The following is a 25,989-nucleotide window of genomic DNA, read 5'->3' as shown; positions in this document are numbered from 1 at the left end:
ACATTAGTGATCATTAACATTTAAAGAGGCTGCAAACAGAATACTGGACATTGCAATAAATTGTCATTGTCCACTGAGCAGGTTCCATGAATCAAGTGCCCCTGGAACTTTCTGAGACTGTCTGATGCTGCAATTTAAACAGAGGATGTTGTTCTGCTTCTTTGTACATGGGAGTACAGTGGGGGCAAAAGTGAAAGCAAGTGTATGTGCAAAAAAAATCCACACTATGCATATCTGGCCCATATGTCTAAACTAAAAGTCTGTTACAACCCTCCCTGGCTCCTAAGGCACCATACTTTTCCAAGTCATGTTTAGTCTTCATCTTAGCACGACTCACAAGACCCATTACTCAATGGTCCAGCCACCCTGAGCTACCTGCATTTCTCCTAACATGCCAGGTTCTGAGGCTTCAGTAATAACAGCAACAATAACAACAATGATTTAAGTTCTTAATCTGTGCCCTTTACCATGCCAAGTGCTTTGAATATACTCATTCAGTGTGTCATCAATATTGTCATCTCTGCTTTACATATGAAACAGACACAGCTCAGGGGTGAAGTAACTTGCTCAGTCTCACACAGGCAGTCACAGGCAGAGGCAAGATTTAAAGCAATCACTGACTCTGGAGCCCAAATGTTTTGCAGCTCCTTCTCCTCAGCATGCCCTTCCTGACTCTCTCAGTGGCCTGGGTATAGCCTTCACAACTCTTCACAAAAATCCTTCCCTCAACAAGGCATTCCTCACTGTCCCTCTATATCCCTTCTTGGGCTGGGTGCCTCTTCTCTGCTGTTCCATGACAACCCTGGTCAATTCCTGTTAGGGCACTGTTGGAGCTACATTGAACTTGCCTATTTAACTGACTCTCTGACAGGCATTGAGGGCAATGAGAGCCAGGACATTATTATCAACTTCTGTGTCCTAGTGTCTGGCTCAGTAGATATTTGTTGAATGAATGGATGTATAGATAGATTTGAATGTAGGTAGATGTGGCTTTAAATATATCACAATATGCAATGGGATTCAGTTTTACTTCTAAAGAATATGAACATTCTGGGAGAAAGAGATTTTATTTGCCGTAAGTTGATAAAAACTAACATTCAAAGTATGATCAAAATTGACCCAACCCATTAAGAAATTTATATAGGTGTGTGAATATACACACACACGTGCACACATACACACATATCATGGTGTGGGGGTTGGCCCCTGATGACAAAGGGAGCAAAAAACAAACACAAGTGCCCAGGGTACCTTACCCTTGAATGCTGAGTATTCATATCCTCATCTGACATCTGAGAATAGGGAATCAGAGGTCTCCTGCATGATCAAAACATGCCCTTTACCAGAAATAATGTTTCCCAGTTTTGGGGTATGGTGAATTTCCACAGCTCTTGGATAAGTGCAGACAGCAATTGAAGTTGTCCAAACTGAGGCCTTGGATGGCAGAGTAGGCACAGAAAGCACCAAGAGGACAGAAGTATTTAAGGGTAGGAGTGGGCGGGGTGATAAATGGAATTAGGAGATGCCCTCTAAAAGTGCTCTGTGCACTCTACATGTGAAGAGTTACAGTGTTTGTTGGAGGAGAGTAGATGTCCATTGATAGGCACACCCCATTGTTTGCATAAGGCCCAGAATCACATGAAAAAGAACTAGAACTCTGTCTACATGGGTCTTTGTTGGTCAGGTTGATGCTGGGAAATGAAAGGGCAGGAAATAAGGTTAAAAATTCCCAGAAGTAAGAAATCTGGTCGAGACCTAAGTGTGAGGGATGAGCAAGGTTTCTGAGCTCTGCATGAGGTGATCCTCGGACCCTTTTCACCTCCCTTCTCACAAACCAAGATGAGCTATGTGCAGGGAGCTAAGGATCTCATTCAGGATTTTACACCTCTCTTTTTCCTGCCTCAGTGGGAGGCTAACTCACACTCAGATGGAGGTAAAATTAACTATGACAAGTAATTCTCGTCTCGGAATTATTGGAAGTGGACTCATGCAGGCCTGGAGCCTAGGAAAGAGAATCTGTGGAACAATGGAAGGCATTACTTCACGCTGGGTTTCACTTCCAGCAACTCTGTTAGGGGACTGCCCTTTTAGAAAAGATGGGCATGAGAAGAGACAGGCATTTCTGGGGAAAATAAATGGAGATCTAGAGACAGGAGCAACGGAGAGCAAGTGAGATAGGAGCAACGGAAAGCAAGCAACTGCCTTTGCAAAGAAAGCAGACACCCCACACACCAAGGAGGCATCAAGGTCCAGAGGAACCCAGCACCCAGCACCATGTGGGCCCCGCTGGCACATCAACAGAACTGCAGGAGAAAGTTGACCCTTGAGGACATAGCAGAAGGCAGAAAACTGGTCATACCACAGCATGTGTCCCAGCAACTGGCCTGGCCCTGCCGGGGGCTCATTCAGGAAGCGAGGAGGAAGGAGCTGATGTCCTGTACTTGGTACACTGAGTGACAGATAGAATGACTTGAGTAGGAATACATAGGAGGCTATCATGAAACAATCCCCTGTTGTCCAGCCTGGAAAGATTCAGAACCATCAAGATTAGGGAATTATCAGGCTTCCCAAGGGCAGGGACCATGGCCATCTTGTTCACCATGTCCTCTATTCCTAAAAGTTCTTGGTACCTGGTAACAATAGGCATTTAATACATGTCTGGTGGATGGATGGATGACTGTCTGCCAATAGTACTAGGTTTGTGCTCACCAGCTGCCAAGACCTGGAACATTTGGGTTACACACATGTTATTTCTAATGCTTGAATCAATGACTATGCCCTTATTTCACATTTATGTCTCACAATATCAAAATACTAGTATTAAGAATATTGATAACTTTAAGAATTCAAAGCTTAAAATGTAAAATTAGTGACCCTAAATCTTAAGCATATTTTGAGTATAAAACGACATACAAATAAAAGCATCAAGTAAAAATAAAACATGGGCAATATAGATGTTATACATACATCAGCATTATCATATAAATTCATAGGAGATAGACTGAATTTTAAAGTGTCTTGTTTTTTTTTTGTTTTTTTTTTTTGTTTGTTTGTTTTTTTAAGACAGAGTCTTGCTCTGTCGCCCAGGCTGGAGTGCAGTGGCCTGATCTCGGCTCACCGCAAGCTCCGCCTCCCAGGTTCATGCCATTCTCCTGCCTCAGCCTCCTGAGTAGCTGGGATTACAGGCGCCCGCTACCACGCCCGGCTAATTTTTTGTATTTTTAGTAGAGACGGGGTTTCACCGGGTTAGCCAGGATGGTCTCGATCTCCTGACTTCGTGATCCACCTGCCTCGGCCTCCCAAAGTGCTGGGATTATAGGCGTGAGCCACCGCGCCCGGCCTAAAGTGTCATTTTAAAATAATTACGTAAAAATAAAATATAAAATGTGATTTTGAAAAGTAAATAACTTATTACTGAGTTATATTCACATTTCTCTGAAAGAGACATTTAGAAAATTTAGAATCATAAAGGGATAGTTGTAAGTAAGCTACAAATAGTTCCCTCTGATTCCTTCATCTGCCTGCCCTAACCTAATATTTTATTTGATAATATGAGGGAATCTCTTTGAAAAATGTATGACCACCACACCCCATCCCAGTTCCATCAACCTAGCATGACAATTTTTGTACTGGTCATACACTGTGATTTATATTTAAAGAAAGCATTCCCACTCTGTCTTTTTTCATTTAATTAAATATAGATACAGAATCCCATGCAGATTTCCTGTATCAATGTTAATACCTTTGGGTGTATGTTCTCCTTGTTGATAAAGTTTCTGAACTAGAGTAAGAATTATTCATGCAAGAAAAACTGCTTTTAATGATAATCAGGTTTCTCTACTTTAGAGCCACAGAAAGTGGATGAATACTCTCTGTAAGTGAGCACATCTTTGCTTGATTAAAAAATTTGATGCATGATATAAGTGGTTTGTATTTCAGAAATATTATACCAATCAAAAATCAGTATGTTGGTAAACAGAAGTTTGCTGAGGTTTAAAAGTTGCACCGTAAACCAAAAACTGGAACTTCATTTTCTAAACCCTTGAAACCTCCCTTGAGTTAGTCATCATTATGGACATTCCATAAGTAGAGAAATTGAGACCTAAGGAACTAAGCTACTCAGTTCCTCACCAATCAATGGTGGAGCTTGTATTGATACCTGGGCAGGCTGACCCAGAGCCTCTGCATGTTCCCAATCCCATGAACGTTTGCAACCAAGGCACAGCACAGCCACCAGCAAGGCCTGCAGAGTTGTGGAACCAACTTGGGAACATTATCCAGTCAGAACTCAGGCTTAGGGAACTGCTGCTCTTCCTAGTAAGGTATCAGTGTCAGGTAGGATTTTGTCATGGGACTTGAAATCCTAATTAGGTCCTTCAGCAAAGTGATTGTTTAAATGGAGTCTGCACTTTTCAAGGCTGTAAGTCTGAGCTTGGGTGGCCTCCACATTAACCTGGGTCCTGGCAAAGAAGTGATCAGGCACTTGAGCCATCATGGAATCAGCTGCTTCTATTCTTCTCTATATGTAGAAGACAGAGCCCAGGATGTTATCTTTAGCAGGATGAAGTTATCAAGAAAAGTGGCTTCAAGCCCTTCTCCTTGTGTATTTCTGATTTTTATCTCTACTGAGACTTGGCTGACCAACAGGCAGAAGGGCAGAGAGAGATGAGAGTTCTAACAGTATCTCGAATGATGAGCCCCCTGGCCTTTGGGGAATTGGAAAAATCACCATAATCCCTTGTGCTTTGGTGTTTCCATCTGATTTTAAATCTACCTTGAGGAAATATAGGGTAAATATAGTTCAAAATGCTATCTTTGATGTCAGACTGGCCTGGGTTCCAGTCCGGGCCCTGTCATCATAATCACTTTTGTGACTGATGGTAGACAAGTTACTTCATCTCTCTGTGTCTAATGCCTCCATATTTAAAACAGAGATTTGCCAACTTCACCTTAAAAAACTGATGTGAGGGTTAAATAATATAATGACTGGTAAGCACAGGCCCTGACACAGAATGGTGCTCAACAAATATTAGTGATTCCTTATTATTAAATAAATACTTTCCGAATTGATGTCAGTTTACATGGTACATGGCATACATAAAAATTAAATAATCCTCATCTAATCTAAGAGATAATCCTCAAACCTTATTTTGGACTAATATTTCAATATTTTCCTACACAAGAAGATGAGTACCTGGTTTAGCTTTTATCCCCTCTTCCTGCCTACCTTTTAGTAAAGATGTGAAGACACTTAAGCGTTCATCAGGCCCTGAGTAACAGGATTTGTTATATTTAGAAATTATTCTGGATGATGAGAAAATCATGGAGAAAATCTTAGGGGATTCAAAACCCTCAGTTTATCAATCACTCAACAGAAGTTTATTGAGCACCTATTACATGGAAAACATAAGGCTGCACACTCTTGGAGATACCTAGACAATTGGTTCCTTCAAGAAGATTAAAAATAGCAGAAAAGATCAAATGTAGTTACAAGAGTATGTCTATCCACAACTTGACCTATGAACCATGATTGCCAAGTGAGTAGGCTACAGAATAAGACCCATAGGTGTCCAAGATGTCTCTGGGGGCTGAGGAACTTGGTGGGACTTGGAGGTAGACAGGAAGTTGGGTGTTTTTTGTTTGTTTGTTTTTGATGGAGTCTTGATCCATCGCCCAGGCTGGAGAGCAGTCGTGCAATCTCGGCTCACTGCAGCCTCTGCCTCCCAGGTTCAAGCAATTCTCCTGCCTCAGCCTTCCGAGTAGCTGGGATTACAGGCACCAGCCACCATGCCTGGCTAATTTTTGTATTTTTTTTTTTTTTTCATTAGAGATGGGGTTTCACCATGTTGGCTAGGCTGGTCTTGAATTCTTGACCTCAGGTGATCCGCCCACCTCGGCCTCCCAAAGGGGAAGTTGGGTCTTGAAGGCTGCTGAGGAGTTATACCAGAGAGGAGCAGGATGGACCTTCTTTGAACATAGACAGGGGGTGGCTACATATGCCATGTTTGGGAACAGCATGTAGAGCAATGTGGCTAGATGATAAGGCTCAGGAAGGGGAGGAGTTGAAAATAATCCAAGAAAATTTGCTGGAAATAACTTCCACTTCTTTGATTTCAGGTTAGGGCATAGCCTCCAGTGGGGTGGAGAGAGTTGCCGCCAGGTATGGAGGGTGGCCTCTTTGTGACACTTTGAAAGGATAGAGGCAGTCATTTGGAGCCAGCTAGAAGCTGACTCAGCCTTCCATGGGACTCTGGCCATGACAACATAACCAGACTGGAAACCCAGTCACATCAGCACCCTCTGGGCTCTCTCCTCTGAGAGGACTTCTGGTGAGTGGGGGAAAATGCTTCCACCTCCAGAAAGCCCCGCCACAGCTTCTGCCTTTGCCACTGCACTCAGGAAATGGCTTGCCTCCAGCTCTGGAAGAATTCCAGTACCCTTTGTTTCGGTGCCTGCACCCTGAGACTGAGACATAGGTTGGTTCATTAAGGACTTTCTTCATCAAAAAACTATCCTCTGCTCAGAGAGATGCTGCTGAGTCACAGGCACAGTTCTCAGAGCAACCCAACAATTAAGGGCATTTGTGTAAGTAATCTCTCTTGGTCTAGAAAATTGGAGGTTTGTTTAAAGAGAGGTGGCAGAGAGTTTTTTTGTGTCCTGCTGTCCCTGGGATACAAGAACAGAGAGCTGTCTTTGAGAACAATGGCACAAGAGACCTAACGTAAGAGTTGATATTGAATATCCGTGGGAATGAAGAGCCTGCGGAGAGGCCCATCTCCTTTTGCTGCCTGGTAGACTTCCAGGAAGGCTCAGTTCGCAACTGCTTGGCAGAATCCCCAGCTGTAGAAATAACCAAGAAGCATTCCAGAGTTAGCTGGGATCAGGCATGCACAAGTGGAAGAGGAGTCAGGGGAGGGTGGAATCAAGTGTCAGACATCTATAGAGGCATGCAAATAGAATCTCCTAGCAATGAAGGAGCTATGTGACAGATGCTCAGGTGGTCAAAAAAGGGGAAATTTTGAAGGCAGTGCTGCAAAAAGGTGAGTGGGGTGGTGTGCCTAGGCAGGGCATACGAAATAACCCCAAGTTGTAGCCCAAAATCCCCTTGAGCTTAGTTCCAATCCCTGCCTCCCTCCTTGGCTCATTTCTTGGGGCGTCCCCTCCAGATGATGGTATGAATTTTTTCCTGGTTCATCTCTTTAAACCCCTAGCTCAACCGCCTTTGGGAATTAAGGAAGTTGTTGTTGTTGTTGTTTCTTAATCTCCTGGCACTTCTATAGTTAAAATAAATTCAGCAGACATGAATTCAATCATTTATCTGTTCATCGTGTCTCCTAGCAAGCCACTTTCAGCCTCTGGTAGCCACGTGCCTCTTCCAGATGTGGTGACATGCAGAAGTGCCGGGAGTCGGCCACCTCACAGGGGCAATGAGGAAGGAAGGCAACTTTGGTCCTGTGGATGGCACCAGATTTGCAATCTGAAAGCAGAGAACTCTGGCCATGCCATTTACTCAAACAGTGCCCATTCATGAACACCACACTAAAGACCACAGGAGCCCTCCAGGAGGAGTTTTCTCTCCAGCAGGGGATCATGCAGAACTATAACTACAATTAAAGGGAGTGACTAAGAATTACTTGAGAGAAAAGAAAGAGAGACTGTCACCTGAGTGGGGCAGAGTCAGCCTTTCCATTCCAGAGAATTCTGTTTCAGTGTCCCCTCCTATCTCTCCCTGCAGGCCAACTCCTCTCCAGTCCCTCCCTCACCCGGCTTCTTGGACAGTCCATCTCAGTTACAGATGTAGTTTGATTTATTTTCTCTTAAGAGCCTGCTCAGCTGCATGTAAACTCCTTCAGAGATTCTTGGTTTCAGCCATTACAAACTGCCTACTATGATGAATATGAATCATGTCGCTGGGAAAATCTAGGCGGTCACATCAGTTCTTCCCTTCAAGAATTTTCCTAAAAGTGTGCCATGTCCTGGGCAGGAATGGCCTAGGCTTAGCTCTTGGTGACATCCATCCTTTGATCATTCTATCCTTTTGTGAGCACGATGCCAAAGAAAATAAGCCTAAGACAACACCAATTTTCTGAGTTCCTATTCTATTCTAGCTATAAGCTTTTCTTCCATCAGTTCCTCTCTGACCCTGCTTTCGAAAATCCTGGTCACACCCTGAGTTCTTCCTGCCTTTGTTCCTTAGTTGTGTGCCCTTTTGGGTAGAGTTTTCTTTGTGTCCTGTTGGTGTGCTTCATTTGCTACTCTCATCCTCCTTGGGTCAGGGATGATATTTTTTCATGCTTCAAAATCACATGGGAAAAAAATATTTTGATACACATTGAACTGTCTTTGAACGGCTGCCACAAGTACAGAAAGGTACCCAGATAGAGGTAAACACCAATTGGGTTTCAGCTATCCACAGCTGATATCTTATTACATCATAAAGTCTATCTACAAATAAATAGCATGTCTGAAGCTAGGTTGCTTTATTATAGAGATAAATGCAGCTGTGGAAATTAGCAAAGGTCCAATCAGAGGAAGACAGCGCCCCAAGAGACCCCTCTGTTTTAGCTGGGACCACCATCTTCCTCTGAGGCAAGCGAGGGAGAGTGGGGAATAGTCACCACTGTGTTCTCTCTCAGAGCTTCTGCTCTTCTGGCCTTCTGACCAATCTGCGGTGCTGACCTGTCTGCCAAGAGGTAGCAGCAGAAGCATGGGAGAGGCTCTCCCAGATACAGACAAGAAGCAAATGATGGGGATTGCGACAGGCATCCTTCCCAGGCAGCTGTAGTGCAGGGAGCCATAGGGTGAGTCAAATACTCGTCTTCTATTTCACAGCATGTGTCGCGCCTTCTAATCAGACTGAGTTTCTGCAAAGCAGGGCCATTTCAGTATCCACAGAAGGCTGGCAGTTGAAAAACAAAGGTGACTGCACCCCATGCTCACCCACCACTCCCTCTGAGACTGTGCTATGACTAGACCCTGAGAATTACAGAAATGTCTGCATGACTCTCCATTGCTTGCTCCTCTTCACTGTGAGCCAGAAAGGGCCAGGATGTCTTATGATCTGCAGCCTGGGGGTTCCTTCCTGGGCTGAGGATAATCCATTGCTATTCTTAGAGAGAAAGCATAGCAGTAATGCCACAAAGAAAAGCCAGTAATGCTACAAAGAAAAGCCTCATTTGCATCTAATATTTCAAGTAATGGTATTGTTAGGGGCTGTAGGGTCAAAGAAACCTTTGATAATGTCCTCAAAGATAGTTTGGCTGTTACTGTGAGTTACCATGAGTTCACAGAAATGGGAAACATGTTGTCACTTACATTGTGAATTTTAAAATAGCTCTATTTATATTGCTCTTGTAATGAAAAAGGAATGTTTCAAATTTCCCAGGAATTGTTGTATATGTCCCCTTAATACTCAGTGAGGCAAATGAGATGAAAATCAGCACATGACATTCCAGAGTACTCAGTTGATAAGTTGTCCGTTTGAAAAATGCCCAGTCTATCTTCTCTACTCCATAGTGTCCAGCCATGCTCTTGAAGCACATGGGTATCCTGAGTGGGGCCAAAGGGCAGACCTGTCAGAAGCAAACAATGGCTTCCTCCTGTCATGGGGAAAAAAATAAGCTAACGAGTATATTTTTTTCAAATGTAAACTTTCTTCCCATAAATTTTGCTTAAATATTGCCTATTACCAGTTTCCAGTTGACCCTGAGTCAACTAAAAAATGGCCAAGCAGCAACTACTATTTGCAGAAAAGGGATGTTCTGGTGGCAACAACTAAAGCCAATATGCTAGATCAAGCAGAAAACAAAACATTTTGTTTATGAATATAAAAGTGTCTCATGGACCACATGGGTAGAGTGGAGCTGGGCCCTAAAGAGGTCAAACACTAGCTTAGCCTCTTTCGGCACACCATTCTCTTTCTGTTTTCAACAGACTTGTTTTGCTACTTAGTCCACAAAGTGGAAGATAGCTGCCCAGATCGTCCAAGGTTACATGTTAACTCTCTATTAAATAAATAGACTGCCTCTCTCAACATAGTCCTAAACACCCAGGAGAGAAAACCTGATAGGCCCAGTTTAGGTCAGGGTTCCACTCCTAGTCCAACAAGCTGAATCCAGGGGTGAGGGCAGGACATGGCCACACAATAGAAAATGGCCACAAGAGGTCTGTCTTGTAACCTAAGCATTAGGGCAGAACAGTTCCAAGAGAGAGAAGTGGTGGTAAGAAGGGTGCGTGATGTCCCAGAAGGAAGCTACTCCGTGGAGGATCCAATGTGGCGGTGCTCCATCACACCACAAAAAAACTGGATTCAAGCCCAACACCACTGGGATCCAGTGAGAAAATATTGAGGAGTTTTAACACATCCTCTGGAAACACTGTAAGCATTTTTCCTTAGACTACATGGGTAAAGACAGGGGATTTTTTTTTTCTTTTTACAATATCATTTAATCCTCCAAGACAATGTGATAAGCTCTGTTTTTCAGATAAGAATATTAAAGCTCAGAGAGGTTAAGTAGCTGTCCCAAGGTCACCCAGCTAGCAGGGGGTAGAACAAAATTCACACCCATGTCTGACTCCAAAACCCCATTCATGCTCCATCCATTCCTCTGTGTTCCTTCCCAAGTGAACTCTGCCCAGAGATAAGTCTCCCTTGATCAGCTGAACAGCCTGAATTGAAGACAAGCATGTACCGAAAAGCTGACTTCCATTTTCTGTGCCTTAGACTTTTCTAGGCCCGGTTTGCAAAGTGTGAATTCAGCCAGTCTTGCAAGGACTCTGGCCACAGCACAAAGTTCCTTAGCATCCCCAAGTCAGAAGGCCCCCTTCCTACACCTCACCCCCACTGCAGGTTCCTCAACCACCCCCCAGGTGGAGCATTTCAGCCCCCAGCTACTCGTAGGTTGTATACTGTTCAAGTGCTATCAATGCCATTTTCCTGTTTGCGTTTTGTTTTTGTTTTTGTTTTGTTTTTACAGTTCGTTGCTCATCCTAACTGTCAGCAGCAATTGCTTACCATGTGGTATGAAAATCTCTCAGGCTTACGTCAACAGTCTATCGCTGTGAAATTCCTGGCTGTCTTTGGAGTCTCCATAGGCCTCCCTTTTCTCGCCATAGCCTATTGGATTGCTCCGTGCAGCAAGGTACAGACTGCTTAAGGTGCATGTCGTTTGCGGTTATTTCTTCTCTCTTCTTAGCATGATCTGAAGTCCATTTTGTTCAAATTAGCAGCTGATTTTTTCCCATATTTAAAGAAAATATTCCTGAGATACCCGGTGAAAGTAGGAAACCACATAAAAGGAAAAATGTTAAGACGTGCTTTTTTAAATCTTTTTTTTTTTTTTAAAGAGAGAGAGGAGCAATAAAATTTTAAACATGAGAGGCATAATTTGAAAAGATCAGTAACAGAATTGAGAATAAAGATACTTTTCTTCTTCTAATTATGCAATGTCCTAAGCATGTCCTCCAAACCCACAGTATAATAATTATAATCATGGTACTAGTAATAGCCAACATTTGAGTAGTTTCTCTTCTCTAAGCCCTTTTCATGGAATATCTCATTTCACAGCCTCAATTACATTATGACATGTATGCTTTATGAAGAAGTAGGTCCAGAAAAGAGAAATGACTAGTAGGCTGGGAGTCAAACACAGCTCATGCTGGGGCACCGCAGACCCATTACAACATCTTCCTAGTTTTCCTGGCCCCTTTGATGAGGTTCTGGCTCACATGGGCAGCTAATTAGGTTGCAAGAAGGAAAAAGGCAAAGGAAAGAGAAGAAGAGCTCAAAAGGAGTGTTATTTCCCTGAGGGGGAGTGTCCAGTGCCCACCAGTGATGGAAGGAGTGGAACCTGCAGGTGCCAAGCTGCCCTACTACTGGCTCCACCATCCCCACATCCCAGTCACATGAGTCAAAGCCGTAGAAAGTACCAGCACTCCAGCTTCGGGGAAGAGTCAGTGCTTTTAAGACCAAACCATGCAGAAATTTTGAAGTATGTTTCATGGGTTTAAGATTGTCACTAAAGGTTCCAAAGCTGCATTTACCTAGTGATACATTTAAAAAGGAATTAAGCTTAGGTAATCAACATTCAGTAGGAGAAATATGACTACAGGGAGATTAGTTCCACAGGCAATTTGATCAGGTAATGTGGTTAATAAAAGTGTCACCAGTGAACCAACCCTCTTGTCAGCTCCACTTAGGAGTAACTCATACCAGAATGACAGCTGAGAGACTTCGGGGCTGCTGGTGAGGCCACCTAACCAGACAGTCAATGAACTGACTGCCTCACAGTAGGTACAGGGTCACAGAGAGAGGTCAAGCCCCCAAATCCTTCTTCTGGAGAGTAGTATTAAAAATGGAAGCCCTCTTACTGAACTTTTACAGTATTCAACCTTACATCTATTGAGGATTTTGCTTCTATGGCAGTCTATCATGCCAGGCACTTTCAGATCAGAATTTCCCAAGTAATATATATGTAGATAAAGGCAATTTTTTTCTGTCCTTCATTATGAGCTGAAAAAACACAGTGGGTGAAAAAACTAACCAGATTTAAAGCTGGCTTGAAGCTGGTCATGAGTTTTAGGCACAGTCTGTACTGTAAGTTGCCTTCACCCAGAGCCCCAGTGAGTAGGGACACTTAACTTCACTCTCTCTGAGCCCCAGAACAAATTCTAGGCTGTTCAATCATTAAAATAACAGCAACTTTGTGGAGAAAGTGCTGCCAATCCTCACTTTTGCTGCAAAGCTAAATGTGACAGCTTCCAGGAACCTGGAACTAGCCAACAGGAGCAAACTGGCTTGGCTCTGAACTGCCTAGTGGCCTGGGAAAAGACTCAGAAAGAGTAGTTGCTGACTAAATTGTTTAGATTTCTGGTAGCTCTGAGAGGAATCTTGGTACATATGCAGATGTGATCCCATTAAAAAGTGTGTGGTTGCAGAGAGGGATTTCTAGAATTTCTTAGGCCTAGTGAATCCAGGAAGGTAATAGCACCTGGGATGTAGGGATCAGACCTATGGCAGTCTTCTGGAACACTCTGGAGGAAACACTTGCAGGGAAGTTTGGCCCATAACAGGGGTTTCCTCACCTCTGTTTAGATACTCATGTGATTGACATTTAGTCCCCCAGAAGTTCCAATAAGACTAAAAAAAGAAACTCAAGATAAACATGAGCTGATCGTTAAGCCACTTGTCACTTCTGTGCACTTTCTAGATTCCAAGTCTGAGCTCAGTGCAGTAGAGGGCATGTCGATAACTGAGTCTGTGGCATGAGATGACTCTTGGTGGCACTGCTCATTACAAGCAAAGATTCCCTCATTAAAGAGCTGTTGAACTTGCTCTGAGGCAGCCAAAGGACAGATAAAACAGTCAAGATATTTTTAGTCTTTCCTTTCACCATTTAGAAAGAAATCTTTTCAACTTTGGCAGAGATATTACTGGGAATTACAGAGAGGTCACATCTGCCATGTGACAAAACCAGCCCCTCTAAGGGTTCCTGATGCCCAGAAAAACCATGTCTTCCCAAAAGGAAGGCAATGGCGAAGTCTGTTAATGGGCTGGCAGCCCTCCTCCTGAGGGGTCACTGACTTTACATCTGCCTATATCTGTAATTCCAGGAAAAGGACAATGTCATTTCAGAGATCTCATATTCTAATGACATTATTACACCTCTTTCTAAAAACTTAGACCTTGATATTATTTTATAAATGTATTCATAAAATGTTACTTGCAAACTTCGTCAACTAACTAATGCCCATCAATGTCTAGTAAATGTTGAGATTTCTGTTTCCAGCCCAGTGGTGCATTTACTTCCTAATAGTTGCTGCCCTAATTTAGAGACTATTAGGAGCATCAAAATTACTTGATTAGCCAGCCATAATGACTGCATCATTTCTTTCCTATTGAATTATCAAGGCTGTCGATTCTATTTTTATATTGTTTCTGAGGGTCCCTAAGAAAGACAGTTAAATAAGGAAATTACAAGGTGAAAGGTGTCAACAGAAGTTCAGCTTACTAATATGTTGGTTGAAGAGGATAACCAAGTCACAGATGGCTACATATAATGATAAATGCAGGCCTGGAGCATGGGACAAGTTTATCTGGGTCAAGAGAAAGAACAGTGATTCTGTTCATCATTTCTCATTGTCATCACCAACTTCGTTGAGCTCAGGCAGCCCACTGGGAGACCAGTGAATTCTAATCCCCGTGGATGCACGGCAGTTAGGTCTCTGTTTGCCTAGAGAGTTCTTTATTCTCTCAACAAGGGCTCCAATGTCAAAGGGTCTTTTTAGCTGCCTGAGCTGTTTCCATCCTTTGCTATCCTATTCTGATTTGTAATTTAGATTGTTTGCCTGTTAAGATCTCAGAGCCAAAAGAATAAATAACAGTCATCTTCAAAGTTTCAAACAGTGTCTCTATATGATGTGGCAGAAGCCAGCATCATGAAAATGCCGAGGAACTGCACCAGTTTTACTTACAACAGGGAAGGAGAAGCTGACCTTGTCTATTACCTGTTAACCATAACTGTTCAATTATCTTCAAAATTTGCCCCAGGACTCAGGCAGGAGGAACTGTAAACAACTTTAGAATCCAACCTTATGTCTTTGTAGTGTGCAATCTATCAGTCCTTACTGCCATAACCCTTGCTCAGAGAAATATAAAGTTGGTACCCCCTCTTCACCATCCCAAACATGAACATCTAGTAAGAAAGGCATGAGTGAGTGGGCAGCTTTGAAAGATCTCTGCTTTGCCTTACCAAAGCTGAAATGGCTTGAAAGGGGTCCTCAAACCACGTGGTTCAGGGGCCAACAAGGAGAGGAGAGCACCTCCAGAGACCTCTGTTTCTCCACATTTATCTCTACCAGAGAGCTACACTCGATTAAAGAAAATCACAACACAATTTTTGAAGCATACCCATGGAGAGGAAATTTGTGTCAGGAAGTACAGCATTGGTGCTCTTATGTCACCAGTGCTTCTGTTCCCAAGTCCAAAAGGCTAGTCCAGCACCTGTCACCCTGCTGAGATAGGATTAAAGAGTGCCGGAAGCTGATCACTTTCAGACTTAGCCCAGACTGAGCCCTGCAACATTTCTCCCCATCTCTCCATCTATTTCCTATCACACTTTTTAGCCTGTGTCTCTCCACACTAGAAAATCAGCAACTTTGAAGGGAAGATCCAACTCTTACAGCTTGTTTTATCTCTTTCACCTCCAGTGCCCAGCATCGTATTGCATATAGATAGCACAACAGGCTATCTATAAGAGATATCCCAAACAGGCTCGTGGCATAAAGACATAAGGACTCTGTTTGGGTCCACCTTTGTGTGAAATTTATTTTAAGATTCCTCTTAGGAGAATGCCCTGAGACCCTCCAGTGCCATATATTGAGTACTTCCCATACACCAGGCACTGTTCTAACTGCTTTGTGTGTATTAAATAATGCACTGCTTACATTGACTCTATGCAGTTGGCACTACTTTTATCCCCATTTTATAGAAGAAGAAACTAAAACACTAAGGGATTAAATAACTTGTTTTTTAAAAAATATATGAAGCTGTGGTTTAAACCTAGAGTCTCTGGCTCCAGAGATCTGCCCTTAATGGCTGCATGCAAATGCACACGCCCATGTGTGCACACACACACACACACACACCTCTCTAGTTACACTAGCACCATTATAACCTTCAACGCCTAACGTAAACATCTTAGCTGCTGACTAACCGACCTTGAAATGGACTTGATTTAGATCTTAAAAGTTGGTAGGACTTTTTTAGAAAGAAGTCAAAACAACCAGATGACAAACTCTGTCCCTTCCTTTTCTTTCATCGGAGTCCTACTTTGTAAATCCCTCTTCAGCCCCCAGGACAAAGTGTGGATTCACATTGAAATGTGTGGAGAAATATCAAGTCGTTACAATGTGTAGATTGACACTGTAATGTAAGAACACTGATTATAGGCACCCAGTAAACACCACCACTATCCTACCCGATCATAAAAGGGAAAAATCCTGAGCCCTATGTTAGACATTTTGAATAAGAGTTTCAGGGGGAGCATCTTGAGGATCTGCCTCTAATTTAACCAGGATCTCGCTAACATTTGAGAATTACTCAACCCTGAAGCTGTGCATGATTCTTTTGGGAATGATTAATCCAAGTTTGCTTTCACTCAGTTTCTAACTTGTAAACCAGGCCCTTGTTTAAGACCATGGCACCCAGTGGAAAGCGAGGGTGGCATTTGGTGAAGGAGACTCTGTCATAAAAGATTAGGAAGATGCTGGAAAACTTCTGAGTGATCTACCACAATCACAGCCACAGGGCTATGTTTCTGGGATGTGGGGACTCGCACATCCAGGTACCACTTAGGTGCTTACACTTGTAGGGGCTAAAAGCCCAGTGGTATGGAACATAGAGTTGGTGCTGACAAGTAAACGCAGGTGCCCACCCCGAAGGTCCATGAAGGCAATTTTCTTGGAGCCCATTCAGGGGCACTATTCAGTTGCTTTGACATTCATATATTTCTCAGAGCCAAAGAATAGTGGCCAGGAAGCTTCGGGTGAGCCAGAGACTTCAGTTCTACAAGCTTTAATTTCCTGATGTGTTCTCAGCTCATAAGGTCCTAGTAATGACTGAACTGCTTTAGCCCACATTTTTTGGGCTCCTCAGTTCTGCACTCCAGGCACAGCAGGCTAAGGCCCACATCTTCATCTCTTTTTACACCTAACGCTGGTACCTGACCCAGCTTTAACGATTCTGCAGCTAAGAGCTGCTGGCATATATTGGTTGACTTTTCTCCTTTCTTTTGGCTCATCTGATGGCCTTGCAAATGGAGGAAATTTTCCCCAAAGGTAATTTACTTCAAAAATTATCTGTGTGAGTCAAATAGGGAATTTTACAAATAAAGAAAAAGGAAACCATTGAAATGACTGGATCTCATTTGACCTTTATCAAAGTTTTACCAGATAAAAAGATGCATTCAAACCCAGAAGTATAGGAAAAGAACATCAATTCCCAACCTCGCTTTTCCTCCGTATGACCTAAATCAAGTGGGAACTGAGCCCAGGGTAACTTTCCATCAAATCACCAAAAGGCATTATCAGGACTTTTTATTATGGTTTATAGTAAATATAATAATTTTTGCAGATTCATCTTCTTCTAGAAGATAACAGCTTGAAGGAGGTAACAAAATGAATATTAAATTCCTTAAACCAGGTCTTCTGGGGAAACCCAAAGCCAGCTTGGGTGCAGCTACATACAAATTCCAGCAATCAGGTGCCTCACCTGGGTGAGAAGTTGGAGAGGTATACCCCATATCCTCATCCAGATTATCACTGAAGATATTAGGTAGAGCCCACAGATAAAGGATGGGGAAAATGGACCCCTTAAGAGCTGTGTCTATCTCAGAGTTCCCCAGCTTTTTCTAACATTCTTGAAACCTTGCTGGGATACACAAGACCTGGTATCCCTTGCCCTCTCTTCAGTCTCCCCTCTCCTCATGCTCTATTCTCCTCCCTGCAGTCATTCTCCATCTCCCCTCACCTCTCATCACCAGTTCAGTCAGGTCACAGTGACAAGAAACAATGTGATGACTACCTAAGGCTGTCTCCTGGATATGCCAAAATATCCCAAGGTCCTGGTTGGGAAATGAAGCTCCAAGATGCTAACACCATTTGCTAAAATGTCAGAAACTTCAAACTAGCTATTTAATATCATATAAATAAAAAAGAGACATGGTTTAATTCAGTTTTTTACTGAATTTATATAAAAATGTTTTATTTGTCCTTACATTTAATCTCTATCTCGATCACCTTCAGTGCCCTATAGAATGCCACTGCATTCTATAACTAGCACATCTATTGCCAAAAATAATCTACAGTCCCAATTTTTGTAAGTAATAAACATTATACAGAAATGTTATTGTAAAATATTTGTGGGCCTATTGTCAGATAAACATCTCTTTATATTTCTGAAGTTATTCCTAGTGTCATATGACAATATGCAGATGAATTCTAACACAAGCAGGGACTCCTAATGCTTGGATATTTTTTAAAACCTAGATTTTTCAAAAAGATAAAAACTAATACTTTATTTTAATAAATGGGTTCTATAGCATCAGAATCATAATAATGTTATGCTAATAACTACAATAATTAAAGTGGACGATTAACATACTGAAGCACATTAAAAGAACATTATCAAACCATCTGATTTATAAATGTTGTGCTGACCATATGTGACTAGGAAAATTCTACTTAGAGAAGGCCCTGTAACTGATCTTCTGTTGAACCAACAGTCTATCTCCTGGGTAACATTTCACTCTAGGACTCCTGAATGAGGCAGAATGTGAATGTCAAGTAATGTCACTGGTTATAATTGAATATCTACCTTGGAAAAGGAACTGAGCTTCAGAAAAGATGTTCCTCTTTGTTCTTGCCTTATTATTGTACCTGGATGAGGGGTAGGGCTTGGTGCTTAGATGAGGGCAATGAGCTGGAAGAGTCCCAACTGAGTTCATTAACAGGAGGTTGGCAAGTACTCAAATGTGCAGCCCTCAATTTGATCCCAAAGATCCAAGTGGCCTTTGGATGGGGTGCCATGAGATAGAGAAGATGTGACTAATATTTGCTCCCTCATAGGGCATCTTTTGGACCATTTCCAGCTTGTGACATTTCAGGCACTAGGCCAAAAGGAAAACCTCAATGAATTTTAGAATACCATCATAGAGGCTACGTTCTACAAAGATGCTGCAATAAAATTCAAATTTTTTAAAGCAGGGAGAAAAAAAGTCCTCTATGTCTGGAAATGAAATAATCCTTGAGTTAAAAATGAAATCAAAATATAATTTATAAAATATTTATAACAGAATGTCAATGAAAATGCTACAAGTGAAAATTTAGGAGAATGCAGTTAAAGCAGTACCTAGTGAGAAATGTATAGCTTTAAATAAATGTATCAACATACAAGAAAGGTTGAGAACAAATACTCTTAGAATGAAGCCCAAGTGAGTAGATTAAACAAAAACCGAGCATACTCAAAGTGCATTTTTTAAAATTGTGAACTTTATGCAGACATTATTTTTTCATATCCATGCAGTTGGAGGTATCAGTGCAATCAGATGCAGCATGATGATTATGTCAGGTGTGTTCTATCAGTTTCTCTTAGCCCTCCCACTAAGTCTTCTGAATAGGAAAATATTGACCAAATAAGTTTGGTCAAGCAGCATCTCATATAATAGTTCAAGAAAAAATGTTGTATAGGTTCAGTTAGCAGTTTCTGTCCAAGATGAAGGATTCTCTGGTTAAACCTTGGTGGAAAGCGATGTTATAAAGAAAGACCTACATCCACCTAGAGCCAGTTTAACATGTCTTGCACACGTTTTCTTTCCAGCTAGGACGAACCCTGAGGAGCCCTTTCATGAAGTTTGTAGCTCATGCAGTTTCTTTTACAATCTTCTTGGGATTATTAGTTGTGAATGCATCTGACCGATTTGAAGGTGTTAAAACCCTGCCAAATGAAACCTTCACAGACTACCCAAAACAAATCTTCAGAGTGAAAACCACACAGTTCTCCTGGACAGAAATGCTCATTATGAAGTGGGTCTTAGGTAAGCAAGTCACTCTATTTTTATTCTCTCCTTGCTAATTATAGTAGGACATTATTAAACTCTGACTTCTGCACTTCTCCCTCTCCTCTTCAGTGTACTCCTGATAGACAAAATGGTGAGTGGACGACCAACAAGAAAGTCAGAGTCAACTTCTGTCTTTAAGATACACAGACCTGTATACAAATTCCAATTTCGAAAGGAAATGTTTGGGGCGGCGGGGGACAGAAATTTTTTAAGTACATATATTGAACATTCATTATACATGTATTGAAAGTAGTTTCATGGGGAAACATATTATTTTGATCATTTAAATATAGTCTACCGGAAGCCTTAAGAAAACAAGTTCAGATTCTTAAAAAGGGCATAAAATTGCACAGCTTGAAAGATATTTCTGTTATCACTAAATATTGGTATATAGTAGAATTTTGATAATAAATATACATCTAAAAATTTATGGGAGTAACATTTTCTTGTTATTTGTGTAAGTGGGTGTACTAAAAGGCTATGAAATTCCTCTTGTAGTGGTATTTCATGCTGCCACAGTCTGCCACTGGAGCTGCCAAGTAAATTGTTCCCAATTTCCTCATTGATTAACTAAGAAAGGCTGTCTTTTACCCAATTTATGAGAACCATTACTAGAAGGAATAATCAAAACAAAATAAAACTGGCAGTGACTAAAACTGAACGTGGCAAAATGTGTTATAGATTTTTCCGACACTGAAAACTGCAAAATTGGTTGGTTAAAAAAAAATCAGTCTTAGTAGGAAAAAATTAAAAATTGCAAAAACTAAAATCAGTGACTCTGTATATAAACCTTATCAATAAATTTTAAGATTTACATCAAAAATATGCGAATTTGATGGGAATATTTTAAGTAAAACAAGCAAAACAGAAGATAAAAAAGACAAAAATATACAGTATCAAGACTTGATCAAGTAATTCAATTGGCTTAATGGTACTCACCTTAGATTTTGCTTTCTGAACAAAAATTTTAATATTGGTATAATTTTCATTATGTTTATATTCACAAACAATGAGTCAAAATGTATTCAGGGTCAACGTGTCTGTGCCATCAATCAACAAAATCACAATAGAACAAATACTTGAAAAGGTAACCTAACATGTGGCCTGTGCTAATTAAATAATATAGCCCAAGAGTGCTACAAGAGTAGAACCACTAGAGAACATCCTATGGATGCCTAAGCTGAGACCAATTGGAAAAATGCTCTCTAAATTCGATCTCTAAATAGGCAACGGAAGATGGGATGAATTGTTTTATCCAAAGGGCACAGGAAGGACAACCCACCAGGCTTTCCAGGGACTTTATAAAACCAGCAACCTGGCCAGGCACAGTGGCTCACACCTGCAAACCCAGCACTTTGGAAGGCCGAGGGGGACAGATCACGAGGTCAGGAAATTTGAGACCAGCCTGATCAACATGGTGAAACCCCACCTCTACTAAAAATACAAAATTTAGCCAGGCATGGTGGTGTATGCCTGTAATCCCAGCTACTCAGGAGGCTAAGGCAGGAGTATCGCTTGAACCTGGAAGGCAGAGGTTTCGATGAGCCGACGTTGCACCACTGCACTCCAGCCTGGGCGACAGAGCAAGACTCTGTCTAAAAAAGAAAAAAAAAAAAAACAGCAACCCTGTGACCAAAGGCTCATTTAGTACAGTCACTGACACTAAAGTTTGGAAGTGACATTAAAGTTTGTTACAGAGTGAGTTCTGTGGCCTTAACTTCACAATTCAGAATCTATCCCAGTTCTCCCTAGTACATACGCCATTGTTTAACTAAATTGAGCATTTTAACACTAGGCACTTAGAAAAAATCTCACGTTGGATTTATGAATAAAATTTAAAGTATTTACAGCACCAATCACCCACCCAACCCATTTTCCCACTTGGACCCCAGGTAGAAGACTCTGGTAAATGCAACCATACTTTCCCTTGAACAGGTGTGGCTACTGTTAATGGAACCTCTTGAATGAGGACTTCCTCCTGAGTCCTCGTATTTCTCTTCCCGGGTGTCAGAGCATTATTTCAATATGAGGGATGTGTCTCTAGCTATAGGAACCCCAACTTGTATAGCTTAGTCCCTGCTTCTGACCCTCAGAGCAGAGTTCAAGACTGTTAAATCAGAAATGTTGTAGAGGGAAGGACTTATTTCTCATTGGCCTCTTTCCAGAAGGAAAATTCTAATACTTTTTCTTTCCTAGAGAATGTTTTCAAATTTTTTGTCACAAATAATTTTAAGGAAATGCAAAAAATCAAGAGAAGAGCATAATGAATTCCACGGACCTATCTCTCATGTTCAACAGTTAGCAATTCATGGCCAATCTTTGCTCCATCTATACTTCCCCCACCTCCCTTCTCTCTAACCTTGAATTATTTTGAAACAAACCCCAGCTATCATAAATTTATTCTGTAAACACTTTTGTGTATATCACTGAAATGTAACATTTCTTTTTCCTTTTATCAATCTTCTTTCTTTCTGTGCTTCACAGTCACTGATATTTTTTCCTGTGATTTTAATTTCAATCAGTGGGTTTTTCATTTCAGATATTATATTATTCAATTCTTAAAATCTTATTTGGTTCTATTTTATATCTCCCATTTCCTTCCTCATCATTTTTGTGTTTTCCTTTAAATCCTTAGACACATTTACAATAACTGTTTTGAAGTCTTGACTCCTAACTCCATCATTTCTGTCATTCCTGGGTTGATTTCTATTGACTAATCTTGCTTCTAATTATGGATGACCTTTTCCCGCATCTTGAAATGTTTGGTAATTTTTTGGTTGAATGATGGGCACTCTGCATGTAACGGTTGTGAGCCTCTGGATTTTGTCGTCCTTCAAAGTTTTTGGCATTATTCTGACAGGCTGTTATGTCATTTGTGATGAGTTTGATCCATGTAAAGCTTTCTCACAGTGGATCTGGAGAAGCCTTACTGTAAAGATTGTTTATCTTTGTACTGTAGAGACACACTTCTGGGGTCTCTGTTGAATGCCCTGGGTAATCAACAAGGAGTGTCAACTCTGGATGATCAGAGCTCGAATATCTCCCCACCCTGGGTGAGCTCTGAAAACTGTTCAGCTTATAGCTCCTTGGCAGTTGTTTGTGGAGTTTCACTCTATGAATTCATGACTTGGTATTCAGCAAACATTCAAAAGAACCCCTATTTAAATTTCTGGTGTCTTTTGTTTGTTTAGTTTTGGTTTGTTTGTTTGTTTCTTTGCTTGCTTGTTTTTGCATAGTACCCTTCTCTCTGGAGCTCTGCCGCACAACATGTAATCACTTCAGCCTTCCAAAACCCCATTCTGTCTCTTCAACTCAGTGAGACTGCTGCTATGCTTTCGAGATCCCTCTCCATGCACTACAGACTGGAATGTGCCTCCAGAAAGCAAGCCATGGTGGTCATATGGTTTGCCTCACTTGTTTCCCTTTACTTAGGGATCACAGTCCCTTGCTGCCTATTTCCAATGCCTAAAAATATTATTTATGTTTGCTTTTGTTTTGTTTGTTGTTTTTTAACCTGTTTGTTACTCCGTCCTGGCTAGTAACAGAAATCAGAACACTTTTTCTAAAAGAGAATCAGAAAAACATTATCAAGCCTAAAAGAAAATTAATAATTCCTTAGTATCTTCAAATATCCAGCCAATAACCAAATTTCTTTCATTGAGAGAGGTAAGTTGAATAAATATCCACAAGACTTGCTTCCCCTCCTCCTTCAAATCACTGTTCAAATTTCACCTTATCAGAGTAGTTGAGCAGGTAAGAGCATGCCCTCTCATCCCTCTACTCTGATAAGGTGAAAAGCATTCCTGGCAGAAGGAACAGTATGTGTTAAAGCTGGATTCAGGAGCAAGCTGGATGTGTTCAAGGAACAGCAAAGAGACTAGTGTGGCTGATGTAGATGAATGAGGAGAAGAGAAATAGAGATGAAGTCAGAGGAGGTAGCCTTTGGAGAGTTTTCAGCACAAAAGTGATATCATATGACTTCAGTTTTTAAAGGATCACTGACTGCTATGTAGAGAATAGATGATTGTGGGATATGAGCAGAAGTAAGGAGACCAATTAGGAGGCCACTGCAGTAATTCAGACAGGAAGGAAATGGCTGGTTTGAGGAGGTGGCAGATTGTGATTACATTTTGAAGGTAAAATCAATAACACTTACAATTGGATTGTATATGGGATGTGAGAGAAAGAGAGCAGTCAAGAACAATTCCAGGTGTTTAGTTCAAGCACTGGCATATTATAAAGCCATTTACTAAGACGGGAAAGACCCAAGGTGGAGCAGTTTGCAGGGGGAATAGAGATAGAAACCAAGACTCTAGTTTGAGACATATATTTAGACATTCATGTGGAAATGCCAAGTAGCAACTGAATATACATGCCTGAAGTTCACAGGGGAGACAGGTTGAAAACATAAATTTGGACATATCAATGCATTTAAATTATATAACATCATTGTAACTATGAATGTGGGCAGAGAACTGAGGACCAAGCCCCAGAGCACAACAATGTTTAAAGCATGGAAAGATGAGAAGTATCCAGCAAAGAAGGCTGAAGTAAGAGAAGAACCAAGAGAGTGCTGGCCCAGACGCCAAAGTATCTGTGGCAAGAACCAGGGAGTGATGACAATGTCGAATGCTGCTGATGAGGCCAGAGACCTGACCATCAGCTTTGGAAGCAAAGTCCCTGAGTAGGCAACAGGGAATGGGATTTAGTGTGGAAGTAGAGGACTTGACCTTAGCTGGAGTGTGAACACTTCACTCATTGTAACGGGAGAAAAGGTGGAGTTGACAGCACAGTGCAGGTGGACTGGGAGATGCAGTAGTGGGAACATGTAGAAGTTATTCTCCAATATTTTCTGTTTTCTCAATTTTTTACTCAATAAATATTTTCTAGTTATTAGGCACTATATTATACGTCAGGCACCGTGTCAGGTACTAGGGAAGCAGCTATAAATAGAATTAACATTATCTTGTTCTAAATAGCGTCTGGAGCTCTTTAATTATTATAAAAATAATAATAACTGAGAGACAGATTTGAGCACTGTGTTTATGAGAAAGGTCTTTGTGCTGGTGCACCCTGAGATCCAGCATGTGATCCACTCTGCTCAGATGCTGAGAGGTATGAGGTAGCATCAGGCTGCTGCTCCTGGGCACCTCCAAGAAGGCCTTGTATCAGCTAGAAACACAATAGCACAGTTCTTTTCTCCCATGACATACCACACTCATAAATGAAGTACTTTGAACAGACTGATTATAAAGATACCCAAACCATTACTCCCTCTTTATCAGAAGCAACTCTAGAGTTGCTTCTCTAACAAGTTCAAAGTACTTTCAGGACCCTAACAAGTCCAAAGTACTTTCAGGAATGGAGAGTTTGGCCACAAAGGGCTGAATGACCCTTGTCCAGGTCTCCTTGCTGCTGCCCTTCCCACCCCCATGACTCAGTCTGTTTTCAATGCAGGAGCTAGAGTGATCCATTTAAAATGTAATTGAGTCTTCTCATTGTTTGCATCAAGACTCCAGTGGCTTCCCATTTCCCTCAGAATGACAGCCAGTGTCATTATAGTGGCCTATGATGCTCTCACCTCTCCACTCCATCTCTATGGCCTCCTCTTCCACCTCTTTCCACCTCACTCACTCTGTTTCAGCCCCCTGGGCTCTCTGCCTTGCACTGCTTCTGCCTAGGAACACTTGCCCTGGCTGTCCCCTCTGCCTGGAGAGTTCTTACTGCATGGATCTACACGGCTCACTCCCTCACCTCCTCAGGTCTTTACTCAACAGTATCCTCTGCAGAGTGAGCCCTTTCAACCCAAGCTATTTAAATTTGCAAGTCCTCCCACCCCTACTGTCCTCCTAGTCCCTCTTTTTTGTTTCTTTTTTTGTTTCTCTGCATAACCATTAACGCCTCTGACAATACTATATGCTCTATTTTGTTTCCTGCCTGTCTCAATTAATACTGATATTTCTGTAATCACATAGATTTGTAGCTGTCTCCTTTCATCTTCTGTTTAACTGTAGCCCTCTCTCCACACGGCCATCTGGTTTTCCCAATCACCTCTTTCAATGGCCACTTGTGTTGACAATAACTTACTTCCCAATCCCCTCATCCTATGGGGCATGTAGGTTGTTCCTCTTTTGATTTACAGTTCTATAGGAAGGCCAAACCCAACTAGAAATACCTTCTTCCTTTCCTCCACATACTTTGCCCAGTTCTCAGCAGAATTTTGAGAAAATTCTAGATTATCATTCCAGGATATTAAAGGTATGGGCAGAGGAAGTGAAAGCCACAAGGAGACTAAGAAGACAGAGCCAGAGGCAAAGAAACCCCAGGAGAACATAATATCAAGGAAGCCAAGTGAGGAGCAAGGCTGAGGAAG

The 25,989-nt window shown here is 41.6% G+C and overlaps 1 protein-coding gene across 6 annotated transcripts in view; it reads left to right on the top strand.

The window, feature by feature from the left end:
* Positions 1 to 25,989, top strand: part of TRPC7 (transient receptor potential cation channel subfamily C member 7) — a 153,928-nt gene that overhangs the window by 80,898 nt on the left and 47,041 nt on the right. For 4 of the 6 annotated variants that reach the window (XM_054488176.1, XM_054488173.1, XM_054488174.1 and 1 more), the window contains 2 exons: positions 10,977 to 11,141; positions 19,376 to 19,592. In XM_054488176.1, coding sequence (XP_054344151.1) covers positions 10,977 to 11,141; positions 19,376 to 19,592 — 382 coding nt within the window. The remainder of the gene's footprint in view (positions 1 to 10,976; positions 11,142 to 19,375; positions 19,593 to 25,989) is intronic. The other 2 variants (XM_054488177.1, XM_054488175.1) reach the window with 1 other exon arrangement.

Source organism: Pongo pygmaeus, chromosome 4, assembly GCF_028885625.2.
Source record: "Pongo pygmaeus isolate AG05252 chromosome 4, NHGRI_mPonPyg2-v2.0_pri, whole genome shotgun sequence".
Taxonomy (NCBI): domain Eukaryota; kingdom Metazoa; phylum Chordata; class Mammalia; order Primates; family Hominidae; genus Pongo; species Pongo pygmaeus.
The sequence above is the reverse complement of the archived record's forward strand: the minus strand, read 5'-3'. Positions and strand labels throughout refer to the sequence as shown.